The sequence below is a fragment of the Ictalurus furcatus genome, chromosome 3 (assembly GCF_023375685.1).
Source record: "Ictalurus furcatus strain D&B chromosome 3, Billie_1.0, whole genome shotgun sequence".
Taxonomy (NCBI): domain Eukaryota; kingdom Metazoa; phylum Chordata; class Actinopteri; order Siluriformes; family Ictaluridae; genus Ictalurus; species Ictalurus furcatus.
Genome location: NC_071257.1, coordinates 8,229,222 through 8,250,318, shown reverse-complemented (window position 1 = coordinate 8,250,318; position 21,097 = coordinate 8,229,222). Strand labels below are relative to the sequence as shown.

At 39.1% G+C, this 21,097-nt stretch overlaps 1 protein-coding gene across 1 annotated transcript in view; it reads left to right on the top strand.

Annotated features, from left to right (window-relative positions):
- The first annotated feature begins 4,614 nt into the window (after window positions 1–4,614).
- Window positions 4,615–21,097, top strand: part of acoxl (acyl-CoA oxidase-like) — a 36,948-nt gene continuing 20,465 nt past the window's right edge. Inside the window, 11 exon segments of the mRNA XM_053620160.1 lie at window positions 4,615–4,838; window positions 5,211–5,249; window positions 5,252–5,327; window positions 6,177–6,263; window positions 6,364–6,436; window positions 8,302–8,384; window positions 8,387–8,433; window positions 10,972–11,006; window positions 17,629–17,742; window positions 18,689–18,842; window positions 19,767–19,848. Coding sequence (XP_053476135.1) covers window positions 4,641–4,838; window positions 5,211–5,249; window positions 5,252–5,327; window positions 6,177–6,263; window positions 6,364–6,436; window positions 8,302–8,384; window positions 8,387–8,433; window positions 10,972–11,006; window positions 17,629–17,742; window positions 18,689–18,842; window positions 19,767–19,848 — 988 coding nt within the window. The 5' untranslated portion in view covers window positions 4,615–4,640.

Below are 21,097 nucleotides of genomic sequence, written 5' to 3'. Positions count from 1 at the left end.
CACAATTATGGTTGGAGCTAAAGTCTTCAGGAAGGTAGATCTCCAGGATCGGGGTTGGTCACCACTGGAATATCTGTTAGAATGTCTGTTGTAGTTTTGAGATATCCCTTCACTGGAATTAAGGAGCCTAAACCTGTCTCACCATGATAATGCCCTTGTGCACAAAGCAAGCTCCATGAAGACATGGTTTGCCAAGGTTGGAGTGGAAGAATTTGAGTGTCCTGCACAAAGTCCTGACCTCAATCCTTGCTTATTTAATCCTAGACTTATGTCCTTCCCTGTGTTGTACTATTTGTTCTTCTTCACAGATTTTGTGTCAGTTTGATCTCCAAAAAATATTTCAGTAGTGAGTTGTGTTTGTTTTGGCTGCATGCTCCAGAACTGAGAGTCCAAGTAACACAGTTATTAGGAAATGTTGACTCTGTGATTAATTTACTTGTACAGTAAGACCCATATATATTTAGACATTGACAAAGTTATTATTTCATTTGTGTACCACAGTATATTGGAGTTGAAATGAAATGAAAATTATTAAATCAATTTGAACTCAAAATGCAGACGGTCAGCTTTAATTCAAGGGTATTCATGTAGGAATTACAGCACTTTTCATATGTGATCCCCCCTCTTTTTTAAGGGATTGTTGATTGTTGATGTTGACACAGATACACCTACCTCCTGGAGGGTGTTCTTTATCTGGCCAATTGTTGTGAAGGGGTTTTTCTTCACCAGTGAAAGAATTCTTCTGTCATTCACCACAGTTGTTTTCTATTGGTCTTCCAGGCATTTGGTGCTCCTGAGCTCACCAATGCATACTTTTTTCTTGTAAAGAATGTACCAAGCACAGTAAAATCCCTAGTGCTCAATTAATACCCAGAGTGTTCAATGGACTTATATAAACATTGTAGGGTGTAAATTCAACACTCTGGGGTGTTAAATCAACACTGGGGATTTTGCTGTGGGTAGTTGATTTGGCCACACCTAATGGTTTGCTATCCCTCTTATGGGTTTGTTTTGATTTTTCAGACTCATCGCAGTGACAGCTTTTTGGACTTTATATTGAGAGTTAACAGCAACAAATTACAAATGTAAATTCCAGACTTGAAATCAACTAACACACACGCCTGGCCATGAAGCAGCTGAGTAGCCAATTGTTCAAAAACTTTTGGTCCCTTAAAAAAGGAGGGGGCCACATATAAAAAGTGCTGTAATTCCTGCACTGCTCACCCAAATTTGATGGAAATTGGTTTTACTATTTATTTTTCCTACACTTCACCTTTTAAAACACCAGACAGTTTCAGTGAGATTTCTTTACATTTGATTTTTTTGGCACCAGTAGCATCAGCTTACCACACATTGAGTCCTTTTAAGCCTAAAATGGAAAATACCTCGCCATTGGTATCAAATATGTGTGAAGAAAAGGTGGGATGTAAATGGTTAATCCACACTTTATGTTCTTGTTGGTTGCAAACCTGTAAATATATGCAATTTTTCTAGCTGCTAACCACCTTGGGTATCCTTCACTTTGCTGACATTGTATTAGTGGACTCATTATTACTGATAAAGAGTTCATCTTTCAGGCAGGACATAAACCATAACAAAAGCATGTGTCCAAAGTAAACAAAGTCAATATCAATGAAGCCCCAAAAGTGTGCATTCGCTAAGAGTTTGCGCATCGGGCTCGCGCTTCGAGCTCGGGTTTCGAGCTCACGCAACGAGCTCGAGCATCAGCTTTCCGAGTACTGCAGTGCTAGCTTGTGGGGAAATCGTGACAACCTCTCGGCCCTCTCGGAAAAATGTCTTCAGCTGAACCGGGAGACTGAGTGGCCTGTTCCGTGGGGCAGGAAGGCAGAGCGGCGTCTTCAGCGGGGCCAGAAGGCAGAGCGCCGTCCTCAGCAAAGCAGGAAAGTGGAGCGTTGTTCTCCATCGACTCTGCAGGCTGAACTTGGTTGTCTGTGTCAACAGACTTGGGTATGAGCAGAACTTAGTTATTCATGTCAGAAGACTCAGGCATGAACAGAACTTGGTTATTCGTGTCAGCAGACTCGGGCATGAGCAGAACTTGGTTGTCCGTGTCAGCAGACTCAGGCTTGATCAGAACTTGGTTATCTGTGTCAGCTGACTCGGGTGTGAGGAGATCTTGGGTGGTTGTGTCAACAGACTGGCATGAGCATAACTTGGTTGATCGTGACGTCGGTTTCATACAGGTACTTGGTGTGAAAGGTCACATCATCGATCTTAGACAGAAACTTGGCATGGGAGGTCACCTTGTCGACCCTTAGCTGGAACTTGGGGTGGGAGGTCGTCTCTTCAACCTCAGGCAGGAACTTGCCGTGGGAGGTCGCCTCGTCAACCTCAGACAGAAACTTGGCGTGAGAGGTCGTCTCTTCGACCTCGGACAGAAACTTGGCTTGAGAGGTTGTCTCTTCGACCTCAGACAAGAACTTGGCTTGAGAGGTCGTCTCTTCGACCTTGGACATGAACTTGGCTTGAGAGGTCGTCTCTTCGACCTCGGACAGGAAACTGGCTTTACAGGTCGTCTCTTCGACCTCGAACAGGAACTTGGCTTGAGAGGTCATCTGTTCAACCTCAGGCAGAAACTTGGCTTGAGAGGTCATCTGTTCAACCTCGGGCAGAAACTTGGCTTGAGAGGTCGTCTCTTCGACCTCGGGCAGGAACTTGGCTTGGGAGGCCATCTCTTCGACCTTGGACAGGAACTCTGGGGATGAGACCGCCTCGTGGGTCTCCTGCTGGAGCTCTGGGAAGAAGGTCGCCACATTGATCTCCGGCTGGACCTCAGCTGCTGAAACCACATAGTGGATCTTAGGCAGGAGCTTTGGGGAGGTGGTCACCCAGTTTGCCTGCTCATAATAGGTGGTGAACAGCAAGTCAGGTTTATCTATGAGGCAGGCCTTCCCCAAACACTCCTCCAGGTTGGGGGCATACTCTGGACTCCCAAATTTACCAATAGTCCCACAAATTGAGTTACATTTTGCAGTCCCTTGGAATTTGTATGGGCCAGATGCTCCGCCCACTGGCGGGCTTGGCCAACAAGCTGGGAGAGGATGAACCCTAGCCACTGCCTCTGGTCAGTCTTGGGGTGTGCCAGGCTCAAAAAATGCAATTGGCAGTCAAAGAGAAAATACTCAGGGTATTTTCCAAAAAAAAAAAAAATCCATCGTATGGCTCTGGGGGATTCATGGCTACCCAATGAAGAAGCTTAATAGATTTCTATTCTATTAAGCTTCTATTATGTCTATTATGAGAGAGTCTCGGTATGGTGTACCTTAATACCTTGGCATGATGTTTCCTCCTTCTTCCTGCTGCATCCATGGTAAGGCGTAGTATTCTGTCACGTATTCCATGTAATGAAGATTAGGATGGATGCGAACGCAGATAAGAGTTTATTAGGAGAGAGGCAGGCAGACAAATCCAAATCCAATACTATGCAAAGTCATGGTGTTCAAAAGGTCTCTTTTATAGCATGGAGTGAGTGAGTATGAGATTGGCAACAGGTGTGTGTGATTGCAATTGTGGAGAAGGTGAGCATGTGTGTGTGTGTGTGTGTGTGTGTGTGTGTGTGTGTGTGTGGGATGTGTAGTCCATGGCGGCCATGTTTGTAGACCGCAGTGCAGGATAGGAAATGCAGTCACTGGTTTGCTGTGATATGACACCAAGAGCAAGACATGTAATAGTACACGAGGTCATAAAAGAACCCAGGGTAAATTATAAGCAACTAAAGACCTCTTTCACATTGGATACTGTTAAGGTTCATGAGTCCACCATCAGGAAAACACTGAACAACAATGGTGTGCATGGCAGGGTTGCAAGGATAAAGCCACTCTCTTAAAAAAAAACATTGCTGCCCATCTGCAGTTTGCTAAAGAAAAATGTTTTGTGGATGGATGAGATCAAAATAGAACTTTTAGTTTTAACTGAATGAGAAGTGTTATATTTGGTGAAAGGAAAACACTGCATCCCAGCATAAGAACCTTATCCTAGCTGTGAAACATGGTGGTGGTAGTATCATGATTTGGGCATGTTTTGCTGCATCTGGGCCAGGATGACTTTCCATCATTGACAAAACAATGAATTCTGGATTATACATGTGAATTCTAAAGGAAAATATCGAGACATCTGTGTGTGAACTGAATTTCAAGAGAAAGTGGGTCATGCAGCAAGACAACGACCCTAAGCACACACTTTGTTTCATTAAAGAATGGTTAAAGAAGAATAAAGTTAGTATTTTGGATTGGCCAAGTCAATGTCCTGATCTTAATCCAATAGAAATGTTGTGGAAGGACCTGAAGCAAGCAGTTCATGTGAGGAAACCCACCAACATCCCAGAGTTGAAGCTGTTCTGTACTGAGGAATGGGCTAAAATTCCTCCAAGCCGATGTGCAGGACTGATCAACAGTTACCGGAAATGTTTAGTTGCAGTTATTACTGCACAAGGGGGTCACACCAGACACTGACTGCAAAGGTTTACATACTTTTGCCACTCACAAATATGCAATATTGGATCATTTTCCTCAATAAATAAATGACCAAGTATAATATTTTTGTCTCATTTGTTTAATTGGGTTCTTTTTGTCTATTTTTAGGACTTGTGTTAAAATCTGAGGATGTTTTAGGTCATATTTATGCAGTTTTGTAAAAAAAAAAATTCTAAAGGGTTCACAAATTTTCAAGCACCTCTGCATGTTATGTTAAAGGCCATCTCTACTTTTCTTAACTTGTAGGAGTTGGCATTCACTGGGATGTTTGCCATGACAGAAAGAGGTCATGGGAGTAATGTGCAGGGCATACTCACTGAGGCTCACTATGACCCTTCAACACAGGTAAAGAGTTGATGAACTGCTCCCTCAATTATGCTGTTAATCTGGGGCAAAGCTAATCTTGTGTCAGCTAACCTTTACACTTTTATTTCTTGTTTGACTAATGCGCAAAATTGATTTTCTTCTTAGAACAAAAGATGAAAATATGCGAGACAGCTTAAGTAATAGTGTTGATATTAATAGATAAAAAAACAATAATATGTTAGAACTCACTCATTATCATTATGCAAATGCAGTTACACTACCGGGATCCAAGTCAATCTTCATTATTCACAGGAGCAATGTACTGTCCCTGGGTCTCTGTGTTACAGCGTTAAAGCATAGAACAGCAGGGTTACTATTACAGTGTTGTACATAATTAAGTACATAATTAAGTTTGTTGACTACGCACCTTGTGAAAATGCACAGAAGATACTGTATACATTGGAAATGCAATGAAAGGAAACCATGCTGCTGTTTTTGCACAGCTCATGATCAGTGGAGAATGTCATGGCATGTATGACCAAAAAGGTGCATTGCCTGCAATGGATATACAGTAGGAATGTCTTCTTCCTAGAAGGTTCAATCTGTCAAGCATTCTGAATGTTTTATCAGTTGACGTTGTGGGATTGTTAACCCGGAACCCGATTCATTTCCAACTGAGTGATCTTTAGCACCCATTTATAAGAACAGGCATATAACCATTCAAATTTTTCACTTAAATAACTGGTTTGTATATTTACCTTTACTCTAACAAAAATCATTCTAAAATTTATAAACACAATTCTTTTCCAACATGGAAAAATGTATTATGTATCTCCAAATAATTTAAATGCAAGCAAATTGTTGTCTGTGAAAATATTCTGGTTTTGATTGTTCTTGATATATATGAGAGTTTTACACTTAGCAGAAATTTTGCTAAAACTATCTGTTTGAACTCCAAATAACACATATTGCCTGCACATATATTTTTGCTCTTTTCATTTCAGAAAATTATTTTTGTAAAACCACAGCCTAAGATCCTTATCAAATACATTACTGAACACTCTGATGATGTTCTCTGGGTAGCAGGTTAAGATAATAAATGCAGTGAACAAACTTGAATCACCTGCAGCAAGGATAGTAATGGGCTTAATGCTCTTACCTTATCATTTTACATGTTCATTACCTGCTGTGAGCATTGACTGCTCTTATCTGTAGTATAAGTCTCCATTATTATAGGACATATTTCTCTTTTTCCTTATTTGAAGAATTGGAAATTAAACCCAATGGACTTTCCAGTGCAAAGGAGCACTGCATTTTATTACGCATTTTATTATCCATGAAAATATTTAAAGTGCATTTGTTCTTATTTTCTCTCAGGTTCTCACTGTTTCATTGTGCCAATACAAGATCAGAATGGGGTCATGCGTCTAGGAGTGACTGCAATTGATATGGAACATAAAGTAGGTGTGACAAATTGAGATAATCTTAAAAAGAAACACTAACATTTTTTGATTATGCTAGAAAAGGTTTTCTTGGTTTTTTGTGTGTGTGTGTCCTTGTTAAGGCCTACATGGAGTTAACAATAGCATCTTGATATTTGATCATGTCAGGATACCACAGGAAAACCTGCCAGACAAGTGAATTTATTCATCCCCTTTATCATGTTTAGTAACCAACACTTGCTGTTTATCAGAGTTTGCCTATGGAATATATAGAATACACTATATGGCTAAAGGTCTGTGGACATCTGACAATCACAGCCATATGTGCACCTTCACCAGACTGTTACCACATAGTTGTATGTTCCAGCATAACAATGTCCCTGTGAGGATCATGAAGATATGATTTGCCAAGTTTGGAGTGGAAGAACTTGAGTGTCCTGCACAGAGACCTCAACCACACTGAACACCACTGGGATGAATTGGAACACTGACTGCACCCCAGGCATCCTCACCCAACATCAGTGCCTGACCTCAATAAAGACTTGTGGCTGAATGAGCACAAATCCCTCAGCCACATTACAAAATCTATTGGAAAGCCTTCCCAGAAGAGTGGAGGCTGTTATAACAACAAAGGGGAACTAAATCTGGAATGGGATTTTTAACAAGAACATATTAGTGTTATTGGTCTGGTATTTACAAACTTTTGACCATCTAGTGTACATAGAATATTATATTATATTTTGAATTATTGTACACACAAAGAAATAGCATGTTATGATAATGATTGTGATATTTCCCTGATTTTACAGACGAGTACAATATATGGGCCCACTAACAAATTTAGGAACTGTTTTTTGCGAGCTGTGAGCATCCTGACCAACCTCAGACAAGATGGCAGCTTATGCACATTCAGTGCATGCAACCATTTGAACTAATTTATTCTATTAGTGGATCTTTCTCCACTATTAATAACTATACCATTTGACAATTTTAATTACCTGTGATAATGAGGAAAGAGCTGGGAAACCTAAGACACTAAATGTTTTGCTGGTTAAAGTAAATGTCATTGTGCTCCTAATTTTTTTCCTAGGGCCTGATTTTTTTTTATTTGACTATTGTATGGCAGAAAGAGTTACAAGATATAACAATGGAATCACGATACAGTATTTTGTGCAGCTCTTGCTTTAAAATTTTCAAATGTTTTTTTTCTCTTTTTTTGGCCTATTGTTGAACAAAAACCATTATGGACATCATGAATGAAATGAAATTATTGTCATTAGAGCGTTGAGCATTGCTGAATGGTTGTGTACACATATTGCACTTCCATTTCCATGCTATTTTTGTGTTGGAGTTGGCATTTTTCTTTCAGCTAAGTGTTGCTGAGTTGTTGAGAAATGGTATGAATAACCCTAACCCTAAAGAATGATAAGAACTTTGTTAGGCTGAATATTGCTGTTGAACCATAATGATCAAAGAACTATTGTGAAAATCATTTTGTGCCTTTTAAAAAGGTTTATAGCTTTAAAATGACCAACATTGCATTGCTTTTCGCAATTATGCTCTAGAAGATTGCAGAATCAGTTGAATAAATTGCAGTTGCTGGTATAGCCCTAATGTTGAAGATGTGTGATGTGTAGGGGCCCAGCTCAACATTCAGTCCTGTTTCCTGTTTATCAGGAAGTCTTAGATCACTTATAGTGAGGGTCTATTTCACTAGAGACAGTTTTCATAACAATAATACCCACATTGGGATTGGTGAGATAAGATAAATGTCAAATAAAACATTTGGTAACAGATTTCAGTTCTTCTACTAAATATTTAGTGAATGTTCTATGGATTTAAAAAAATGTGTGACCATATTAAGTTTATGTGATCATATAACAGACCTTATTAACTTTGTACCTTTTGTGTGCAGGCTTTGCAGGACTGTGATGGGGACATTAGTTGTCATGTCACATGGAGAAATAGCATGTTCTATGTATTAAGATATTGTATGGAAATTTGGTCATGACAAATTGGTCTCTGTGGTAATCCAAATAAACTGTTAATGTCTCACACAGGTTTGGTTCAGCGTCATCTGATGGGTAGTACCCCTCTCCATTTCAGTGTAAAGGCAGTCGCTTCAACACCAAGCTTGCTGCTCTCACCCGAACCGTTTGGGTCTCACTATGACGACAATGACTGCCATGAAGGTCAGGAACTCATCATGCACTCAGCAGTATTACTCATTTGTGAATCTGTCTGATTTTAATAATGCATGATGCTTGTCTCTTGCTGACCACAAGGGAGTGACCTGAAACTAAACATTTGACACTCCTTTTATTTTTAGTCATGAGGCAAAGATTTCATGTATTAAACTCCCTGCCCTGTCAGAGCAATCCAACGTGATTTGGCACTGTTTAAAAAGAGCTGGATAATATTTCTAAGTCAGTGTCAGGCTGCCCCTTTTTTCCTGGGAAGAGTTAAAGGCCAAGGCTCATCAGCTCTCGAGGTAGCTAAAGGATATTTTCAGGTGAACAATGGCAGGGAGATAATGCAAACGCATAAAAATTAACCAGACTAGAAATCCATTAATACTTTTAACTGATAAGCTGCTACAAAAGAGAATTTAAGGGTTTATAACCATAAACATTGACAACCAGTGTAGTCTGAGGTGGGTTTTTTTTGCATCATTAGCATACTATGTGTCTTGAGCATCAGAATTATATCTGGATAGAGATGAAGGTGACACATTTTTATTCTTTTTCTCAGCCTTTGATAAAAAAAATATTTCAAACATGTTTCTGAGGTACAGATATTACTTACTCCATAACCACTCTTTCCCTCTCCCAATCTTTGCCAATGTCTAGCAATAGAAATGATTATGTACATCATAGACACACTGTCTGCACTTTGTGTTTTTTTTTTTGCGAAAATTTATTTGCTTTAATTCTGATTATTTGACATAAAACCAGATTTTGCTGGCCACAGAGAATTTTTAACTTAGCCAACCTGGCAACCCTGCCAATAACTGTCCTGTTTTCTGCTCCTTCCCTGAGCATGGAGCAGCATGATTCTTGTTCCAATGGGCCTCTGTTTTTGCAGTTCCCAGTTTTGACTCTTAGGTACACCTCTATGGAAGCTAAATGGGGTACTGAACACACTTCCCCATTATTGCACAGCTGGAAAGGTGAGAAAATCAATGAAACAGCAGCATCAGAATTATATCCAGATAGTAGAGGTCGACCGATAGGGAATTTTACCAATACAGATAACTAAGTTGGCAAGTACCTGTCGATAACCGATTAATCAACTGATAGATTTTAAAATTGATGCTGAATAAAAAAATAACACTCAAAGTAAAATATTGCTGAACTTTATTACAAAAATAAACAGTACTGACTGAACCATGAAAATGCTCTTTACTTTTTAATATTAAATAAATATATAAAGTAAAATAAAAGATATACATCCAAACTGAACCAAAAAGTAACACTCCAAATAACGAATAAAAATAGAGACATTCCAAATGAATTTTAAAAAACCACTACAAATAACACAACAAAATTTGTCAGTGATAGATTTTATTTTCACCCCTAGAGGCCACTTTCGTACTGTATAATGACAGTGGACCCTTCTCAGCCGCTGCCGTAATGGATGCAACTGGGAAAAATTATTGGTGTGGATTTTTGATGATAGACCATAGTTCGAGCATTATCCACCTAAAATTGATAGTGTAAACACACCTGCGATGCATTGAAATCAATTTGCTCATACCAGTACAGGAGGTCTGAGAGAAATGCAATAATTTCTCCAAGATATATTCAACACATTACAACAAAATGCTCAAGAATTACAACAAAATGCACAAAATCCCCTTTAAGGAGATTTAAAATGGCATACAGTTGTTTGTATGACCACAGACTTAAGCCAACTGAAAATGAGAAACAACTAAGGAAGCTGGTAGTTAATATATAAATCAGCTCATTACATTTAACTTATGATACAGCAATATGATATTTTTTGTCTAACGAGAGGTGCTTGTGACTACAAGTGTAAATGCATATGGCTAAAATTTTATACAGTATACAATCCAGACCCAGTACTACTTTTAGAATAAAAGAAGAAAATATGGTATTACAATTTTTCCATTAATAATACCCATAAACGCAATGTACTTTGGCCTGAACTTAGACTGATATACAGATATTCAGGGACGATAAGTGCACAAAGGCTCCATTTATCTAGTCTGATACATGTTTAAAAGCACACGTTTCAAATACTGCAAAAGGTCATTTCAGTCATTTCAGTACCACAGTATTTTCAGGGCTGAAAAGTAATTGTAAAAGTAAAAGTAACACTTAATATTTACACTCTTACTCAGTTGTATCTTCTGGAGGAAAAACAAATTCTTTCAACTTTTCTTTTTCTTTTAAGAAATCATTCACATCACATGGGATAGGATGGATTTGTATAAATTTTATACAATTAAGTAATAAGAAAAGTTTGAATTCTATGCTTCAAGCCCTAACCGTAACCTTCATAACATTTGTCATTTTTAAATACTTTTATTCAGTTATAATTTTGACTTGCTACTCTCATTGTCAATATATAATACCCATACATACAGTACTCATCCCCAGTAAATATGAATATTTTCTACTTTTTCCACCTCCACTTGCTTGGTTCAAAAGTTTCAGTTTTAAGTTGCCTGTTGTGCTCTCTTTTAACGCCTACTCTTTTGCTTGCAGCTGGGACTCATCATAGCAGTGCACCACAGTCACAGGTAAGACATAATCTTTGTGTATGAGAACTGAATGAATCAGCTTCTGTAATAATTCCATCATTCGAGACAAAAGGTGGTTACTGCGTAATTATGAGCAAAACAGTGGTGGCGCATGACCATAGATTTTAGTGGGGCAGGACATCATGAAGAACAACATAGCCTCAAACAAAATTAAGTCAAAAAAGTCAGTAAGACTAGGGCGCATGGTGGCTGTTGTTAGCATGTTCACCTCACACCTCCAGGGTTGGGGGTTTGATTCCCGCCCAGTGTGTGCAGAGTTTGCACGTTCTCCTTGTGCTGCAGTGGTTTCCTCTGGGTACTCTGGTTTTCTCCCCCAGTCTAAAGACATGCATGTTAGGCTGATTGGCATGTCCAAAGTGTCTGTAGTGTGTGAATGTGTATGTAATTGTGCCCAATGCTCCCTGGGATAGGCTCTAGGTTCCCCACAACCCTGTAGGATAAGCAGTATAGAAATGGATGGATGGATGGAAGTCAATAAGATTTGCCTTATGCTGTAAGCTACTATCTAGTGAATTTCTAGAGTAACTAGTAATATAAAGTTGAGCGTTAACAACATACAATCATGCAGCATACAGTCTTGCAGATTATTTTAAAGTGGTTTTAGATGTATATTTGTTCAGCTGTTTGTGAGGAAATATCATTAACCAGGGCTGACAAGTTGTCCATTTGGGCACTGGAAAAAAAAAATAAAAAAATGTTTTTGACACATACGTCTGATCTATGGACATTTTCCCCTCCATAACCCCCTTTCCCATCTCTCAATATTTGCAATATATCTTACAATAGAAATGGTGTTGTACATCATATACACATTGTTTGAACCTCCGCTTTGCCTTTTTGCAGAAATGTATTTCATTTAATTCTGTTTATTTGCTATAAATCAAAATCTTGGTGACTGAGTATTTTTCATCTAACCCAATCTGCAACCCTGCCATTACTTGTCCTATCCTCTGCTCCTCCTTTGAGTATGGGGTAGTGTGAGCCCTGCCTCTATGGGCCTCTATTAGCGTTTCTTGCAGTACCCAATTTTGACCACTAGGTACAACTCTGTGGAAGCTAAATGGGGCAGTGAGCATGTTGCCCCATGATTATGCTACATCTAGAAAGATGAGCATCAATGATTCAATGAAACATCAGCGTATATCGTCAAATAGCATCATTTTTTCATCGTTGGTGACTCAACAGTAGTTAAAATGTATGGAGATGTGAACGAGGACTTTGATTAAAATGAACTGCCCATATGGATGAGCCGCCACGGAAACAAGGACTCCTGAGCGCACTCAGTTTGATTCTGTTTTGATATCTTTCAAGTGCTGACATCAAAAACAGGATGCACATACTATAAAAGGCATTTAATGTGGTCATGGGGGCAGAGAGCATATAAAACAAGAGCGTGTAAACAACAGTGACGTGTAGAGAGTCTGCTCACCACAGAGAGCATCCCGTGCAGAGGGGGGACTCTCGGCCTCCCCACTACTACTGCTGTGTCTCCTCTTTACATGTGGCTTTGTGCGTGCATGTGTGTTTCACATGTGCGTGGGTGGATGAGTAGCAGGGTTGTCTCCAAAGATGGTATCCCCAAGACAGCGAGAAAAAGAGAGTGTAAAAGACAAAAGCGAAAAATGTTTGCCTTTTTCCACCACTTTTACACACGCACATTAGAAAATCAGATATACCGGAGGGATGTTTTTACTGCTGTAGTGATACTTGTATGACAGCCCACCGAGCGTTGCTATGAAAGTAGCTTTGAAAATGTTACTCTGTTTACAACACACTACGCTAAATTATTTTGCCTGAAATGTACAAAGTCATCCGATATTTTAGAGTAATGCCCAGTCAAAACTAATACTGGAGGTTAATCTCCCTGGCACACTCCGTTTCTGTAATTCTTTATATGATTGGGACACACGTTTAATGAGATACTGGACCAATGAAGACCAGTGAGCACACAGAGAACTTTTTTTTTGGTATGCTCTTTCCTTCAAAGTTGTTATTGATTTTTGTGTGTTCTGAACATTTTCTGTGCTGTTTTTGGGCTAATTTGTTGATTGACATCTTGAATGTTTTTTTGTTTTTTTCCTTAAACGTGCTTAGTGGTACGTGATGGAAATCATTCTGCTATTGGTTATAAAGGGACAGTCTGGAAGCAACATAAAAAATCTATGACTCAATGTTTATGAGTCTGGGTCACTTGTCAGAAGGCCGGGGTTCAAGCCCCTTGAGCAAGGCCCTTAACCCTTTCTGCTCCAGGGGTGCTATATCATGGTTGACCCTGTGCTCTGACCCCAACTTCCTAACAAGCTGGGATATGTAAAGAAAATAATTTCACTATACTGTAATGTATATGTGATGAATAAAGGCTTCTTCTTCTTCTAATAGGAGCTTAGTGGCAATGTCTAGGTCAGTTTATTATCTATGTGGCGTATTTTACTCAAAGGTGCCAATAATTCTGAAATTCTCTGTATATGTTACTGCACATTGGCGACTTGTGGCAAAATGTGTGCGTGTGTGTGCGTGTGTGTGTGTCTTTCTGAATGGTCAAGTCTAAAATGTGGTGACTATGTAGCAAAACCAGAAAAAACAGGGGGTAGGCCTACTTTCTCTGGACCAACAAGATGAAAGTTATATGCTACTTTTTTATTATTATTATAAATAAAAGGCTTAATGCATTGCTTTGTGGTCACTGAGGTAAAGGTTAGGGTTAGGTATATGATTAAATCTAGAAAATTCGTATTACTTATACGTAGTTGCATAAATATAAGATATAAAAACAAAAGTAAAATTATATCTCAACAAAAACGTGTGTGTTTGTGTGTGTGTGTGTGTGTGTGTGTGTGTGTGTGTGTGTGTGTAGTGGAGGGGGCTTTCTCTTAGAGGATTTCCCCTGATCATACCCACACACACTCGGGTACAGGTGTCATCTCCTGTGTGGTCTAGCTAACGGTCAAAGCTGACATAGCTCTAAACCTCAGCCAGAATGTTAATGAACCTATCTTGGCTCTTACTTTGATTTATAAGAGCTACATGAGTAAGAATTTTACAACGACAGTTCTCTTTTTTTAGTTTTCCCTTATGCACTGCTATTGGAGAACTTGCTAAGCATGTTTGTTCTGAAAATAGCACGCGACTACATGGAAAAATCAGATGCAAGAGTTAAAAGAATTATTCAGTAAATGCTTCACGCTTGTAAGTCTCACACACACAAAGGGCAAGACCCCGTCACAGTGGAACCAGCCACACATTAACACACATCCACCACTTGGCCCTTCTTCACTCCTGTCTTGTGGGAAAGCACCTGCAGTGAGTAGATTTCGAGATACAGCTTGCGGTGGTTCAGAGGCAACAGGTGCATGCTTCTCAGTTTTGACACCATATCTTAGTGAAACACATCCCCACACACGTACAGCGCTGAACACAAAGCTGACAGTCCACCACAGCAGCACACACACACACAGACACAACGATACACTGCATCATTTTTCTCACACTTGTTGCAGCTAGGTAGATTTCTGTATTCTTTCATGATGCAGTTGCGTGCAAACGTTTGCATCCCCCATGGTTATTGGGTGAAAAAGGAAAATGCATTTTTAGTACCATAAATATCATTTTAAGTTTAAAAAAATTAAAATTTGGGTTTAAAAAGAACTTTTCCCATGAGCCTATTTGTTGATCTGAAAAAAGTTTTTATATAATGTCCAGAAGAGTTAAAAAAAAAATGTCAAGAAGAATAGCACTTGCAAATTTGATGAGTGGAGGGATGGGGGAGAAGGAGGTTAGTAAAATATTCTCCAATAAATTGTATATTCTTCATATCACACTCAGAAAGGTTCATGCAAACATTTACAATTGATGTCATTTCTCTCCACTATTAACATCACAATGTACCACTTGACTATTTTAAAAAATGATTTCTAGTACTATATTACTATACTTCTAGTAATGAAGAACCTGTGAATATGAACACACTAAATAAATGATGGTTATATACAGTGGTGCTTGGAAGTTATTAGAATTATAGAAAATATAGAATTGTCTACATTTCTGCATAAATTTGACCAAAAACATCATCAGATTTTCACAAAAGTCCTAAATGTAGATAAAGAGAAACCAATTAAACAAATGAGACAAAATATTATACTTGGTCATTTATTTATTGAGGAAAATTATATAATGTATGTGAACATTTGCTTTCAGCATCTGGTGTGATCCCCTGCAAATAAACATTTCCGGTAACGTTGATCAGTCCTGCAGATCGGCCCGTTCCTCAGTACAGAACAGCTTAAACTCTGGGATGTTGGTGAGTTTCCTCACATGAACTACTTGCTTCGGGTCCTTCCACAACATTTCTGTTTGTATTTGGATTAAGGTCAGGACATTGACTTGGCCATTCCAAAACATTAACTTTATTCCTCGTTAACCATTCATTGATAGAACAAATTGTGTGCTTAGGATCGTTGTCTTGCTGTATGACCCACTTTCTCTTGAAATTCAGATCACAGATAGATGTCCTGACATTTTCCTTTAGAAATCGCTGGTATAATTCAGGATTCATTGTTCCATCAATTATGGCAAGCTGTCCTGGCCCTGATGCAGCAAAACACGCCCAAATCATGATACTACCACCTCCATGTTTCACAGATGGGATAAGGTTCTTATGCTGGAATGCAATGTTTTCTTTTCTCCAAACATAACACTTCTCATTTAAACCAAAAAGTTCTGTTTGGTCTCATCTGTCCACAAAACATTTTTCCAATAGCCTTCTGGCTTGTCCATGTGAGCTTTAGCAAACAGACAGCAATGTTCTTTTTGGACAGCAGTAGTTTTCTCCTTGCAACCCTGCCATGCACACCATTGTTGTTCAGTGTTCTGATGGTGGACTCATGAACATCAACATTAGCTGATGTGCGAGAGGCCTTTAGCTGCTTAGAAGTTACCATGGATTTGTTTGTGACCTCGTCGACTATTACACGTCTTGCTTTTGGCGTGATCTCTGTTAGTTGACCACTGCTGGGGAGGGTAATAATGGTCTTGAATTTCCTCCATTTGTACACAATCTGTCTGACTGTGGATTGGTGGAGTCCAAACTCTTTAGAGATGGTTTTGTAACCTTTTCCATCCTGATGAGCATCAACAACACTTTCTGAGGTCCTCAGAAATCATGTCCATGCCATGATACACTTCCACAAACGTGTTGTGAAGATCAGATTTTGATAGATCCCTGTTCTTTAAATACAACACGGTCCTCACTCACACCTGATTGTCATCCCATTGATTGAAATCACTCTAATTTCACCTTCAAATTAATCCTACAGGTTTACATATCTTTGCCACTCACAGATATGTAATACTGGATCATTTTCCTCAATAAATAAATGATGAAGTATAATAATATTTTTGTCTCATTTGTTTAATTGGGTTCTCTTTGTTTCCTTTTAGGAAAATATGATGATGTTTTAGGTCATATTTGTGCAGATACAACGAAAATTCTAACTTTCAAGCACCACTATATATACACTCTACTAGGGATGTCACGATACCAAAAATCTAGTAGTCGGTCACCAAAAGTACACGGTACTCGATACCAAAGTCGATACCACGGTGTGTTATAAAAATAAAATTAAAAAAATAAAATTAAAAAACTCTCCTGGAGGACATCCTCCTCTGGCTGATACTGGCAGAGAGAGCGAGAAGGAGGGAGAGAGAGAGAGAAAGAGAGAGAGAGAGAGAGCGAGAGAGTGGGGGAGAGAGAGGCAGAGGGGGAGGATATTTTAGTTATCAAACACTGTCTGACAATGAGTCTCCGGATGTGCACTCCTAAACGCGTGCGCGCGCGCGCACACACACCCCTTATACTCTGAATTCAAGCATTAGTTTAAATTCACTGATATGGTGGCAGGCCAAAACGATTTATTAAAAGCATGAACATTTGAATAATTATTAGTGACATTAGACTACAGTTTGCTGACAGGACACAGGCTGAATGGTGATGCATGGAGCCCCATTAGGAGGTACTTTATAACATCGCAATGTGTTCGTGTCGTTAACAAATAACTGGCTATGGCTAACATTACATGGAGCATAACGTTAGCTGGTTTCACGGCCACAATGCCACCTGCCTCAAACAAACATAATATAGGACCGTCTTTCAGGTGCTTCGCCAAATTCCAGGTATTTCCTCGCTTTGTTTGAAACGAACGATAGCATCGGTTGCACACCGGAAACCGATACTAGCTTTCCTCTCAACGAGTTGGGGCGGAGCTAAACTTTTTAAGCTAAGCTAAACTTCTGTAGTTTTCCCGTGTGCTTGTAGGTGTTGCTCTTCTTCTTCACCACTTGTGGACCGACTAAAACACTTGCGCGTATTTGCTGCCCCCATCAGGTCTGGAAGAATCGCAACCTCGGTACTTTCGTCACAAACGGTACTAATACTACTGCAGAAAACAAGTACCGTCATGTTTTAAGAATGTTGGTACCGAGTATCGGTTCTCGTGACATCCCTACACTCTACAGTATACTGCAATTGTCAACATGTTAATATTTTATTATAATCTCTCTTTCTCCCTCTCTCTCTCTCTCCCCTCTCTCTCTCTCTCTCTCTCAGTTGCAGACAGTGTGGGCCAAAAGACTAAGAGGTTAAAATCATTGCATACCAGACTCACCATCTGAGGTTGATGCCCCACTTGGATACTGCCCTTGCTCTCACCTTCACCACAAGGTTGGTGTGCCAGTCTTCTTAACTAGATTAATCCATTAATTTATTTATTTTAGGGAAGCTACAGAAATATTTTAAACCTTAAATGTCTTATTATTACCCCACAGTAATAGAAGGATAACAATGTAAAAATACAAATTCTGTGTTTTTCGCTTGTATATAGCATCATAGTATAACAGTATAACTGTTTTCTAATCATTATTTTATTTTTATATCATTGTTATATCATCAGACCTTTGGAAAAGACATCTTATATCCTTTACTGAAAAAATGTAGCACCTGTTGGTTGGTCTAAAGACTAAGGGGTTCTGCTGGCTGAGCTTTTAGAGGCTGCACACACGTCAGTACACCTTCTGAGAAATACCACAGAATATAGACGCACACAGAACACAGAAGGAGTTCAGAAGCATGTCATAGCAGCTTTAAAGAGAGAGAGAGAGAGAGAGAGAGAGAGAGAGAGAGAAAAGAGTTCCGTTATTGATAATACTTCGAACAGTTCAACAAATTTTCTTTGGAATTTGATTCTCAGCAATTTTACTAACTAGTCATTTTAGGTAGTTTATTAGATTTTTTTGTTGTCTTTTTTTGTTTCTTTAATCTGTTATTTACAGGTATGCTTTGAGCTGTGATGACGTTCAGGAAGGTGGCGTACAGAGCATTTCCGGTTAACTCACACACTCACTTAACATCTTAAACTTTTGACCACTGGAACTGTACTCCAGGACAGTACTTAAGATTCTCAGTATACTTGAACTGCCACTTTTATCATTGACCCCATATTATCATTATACAAAGATGCTTTTATTTGGATTAGGGTTTATTTTTATATCTACATTGTATCTGAATTATAGTAGGTAGTAGTAGAGTTATTAAAATCAACAATTTCAATAACAACAACAATAATAATGTATAAGGCATTATTATATGGTGTGTGTGTGTGTGTGTGTAGACACACTGCAGGGCTGCTGGATGAAGCTCTATGCCAGGGGCAGGATCTTCAGAGTAACCATCCCCTGCAGGCGTTGGTGGCTGGCCTCAAAGCCTACAGCACATGGGCCAACGTGGCCTGCCTACGGGAATGTCGCAAGTGTACCGGGGGCATGGTGAGTGCATCAGTGCCCATATACACACAATACCGTCTCAAACCTCTTGTGTCTGCAGTCATTAAAAATTCATTGGCTAAATTTTACTGTAGCGCTTCTTGTTAAGGCGAAGGCTCTCCTATAATTTTCAAGAGCAGCCTTCTCTGGTAAAGCACTCATACCATATTTTTTTAAAACCAACAGACAAACTGAAGTCCAGCAACACTTGTGCCAAAGGAAACCCTAACTAGCTGGAAGTTCTGTATATTAATGGCTCCCCAATTGAAACGAGAGGAAGCCCACGAATTCATCTAACCAGATTGCAGCCTTGCACACACTTACACTTACAGGCAGCCATGAATCTGATGAATCCAGAAGATCTCAAGATCTCGAATCCCAGCGGAGAGCCTTCACTTAGATCAGCCACTAGGGGGCAGCTCTCGCATATTGTTGCATTGATGAACCTAGATAATGTTGCTCCTTTTTTTTTTTTTTTTTTCAAATTTCATAGCCTATATAATTGAACGTTAATGTATATCACAGTTACATCTAAAAACACACGTCTTTATGGCTTTGCACTTATTTGCACCGTGCAGTGTGAAAAGCAGGGGAAAACCACAAAACTGCACCCCCGTAGTGAATTGAACAGTGCACGACACTGAAAAGTGCACCTTCTTAACTCATACCCATTTGACATTTAAGTTTTCTGAGCTCTCACCACACAAGATGTGAAATAAAAAGGTAACAGAACTGCAGTGCAATAATCTGTGTTTGTGTGTGTGTGTGTGTGTGTGTGTGTGTGTGTGTGCGTGTGTGCGTGTGTGTGTGAGTCTAAGAGTGCTGAATGTTCTGAACTACAGCAACATGGTAATATTAAGAACATCACATACACAATATCACATTCTCATTTTTTTTATTTTTTTTTTTGCCAATTCATTGCATCAGGGCTTCATGATGGAGAACAGGACCCCCTCTCTGACGTGTAACTCGGATATCTTTGTGACTTTTGAAGTAGACAATATGGTCTGCTCCAGGTAAATTTGTGTCAAACACCTCCTCTGAAAGCAGATGAAGCACTTAATCAAGCTTCAGAATGTTTAAAACCACACGCCGTTTCTCAACAACCGTTGACTGAGAGGCAAAAAAGAGAAAAGCTTATATCACAAGGCTTGCTTGGCAAACTCATGTTGCTTAGGGTTATTTTTTGTTTTCTGCCTTATTTTAGTGATCGTCCAGCAGCACATTGTGGTGTACTCATGATCTTTTTTCAAGCAAATGAAAGGCCAAAAACAGAAAACACATAACAATTGTTGTTCTTTAAACACTCATTCCAAGTAGAATTGAACTAATGATAATTACTGGTGGTGACGATGCAAAGAGAAAGTTGGACGTTTTGGTGCGTCACTGAACACGCAGCAGCATGTGCTGATGCTGTGTCAGGAGTATGCTTGAATAACTTATCAAGTATTGGTTTGTTTGTTTTTTATTTATTTAAACTTTTTATAGCCTGCTGAAATAGAAGCAAATTATGAAATCCCCCCCCCACACACACACAAATGTTCAAGTATAAGCTCTCTGTTCACAGTTTGCCTGAAGACACTTTCAACTTGTCTTCTGCAATTTGATTACCAGAAGCCTTCTCAATACTAAAATAGTAATTCTGCCTAAGCTGTGGAAAATTGACTTATTTCATGATCATATTAGGAGGAGAGGGAGGGAAAAAAAACCCTTACAAGCCTCCTTCTCACTAATTTGATCAAAGGTAAAAAGGAAACAACAGAACAGTGAAGATGATTTGAGGAGGAAATGGTGGAATACCCAGTCATGAGGGGGCGTTTGCAGTGAAATACAGGGTTTAACCTAGGCACGTTCATGGGAAGCCCCTTGAATGGAAAATTCATGTCCTGATTTGGTGTAACAATTTCACTTGTATATTGTAATGCAGTACATGTACGTGCCATCAAAAATGTAAGCTATGAGTCAGAAACGAGCATTTACTGAATATTTCTAAGTCATTGATTCGTTGTGTTATGCAGTGTTCCCCTCAGTGGGAGATGTTTCCACTAATTACTAACTAATTACTTTGATTACATCATGCTCAGTTTGTACCTTTTAAGAGTAGACTTGTATTTGGAAGCAGCCTTAACTGAACTGCAGAGATGTTAATAAGGTTGTGTAGCAAAAATGGCAGGGAAAAGTTTAGTGGCTTTTTTTTTTAATTAACTTGGTGTCCCCACAGTCACAGAGACCAGCTCTCCTTCTTTCCTTTGCCCTTT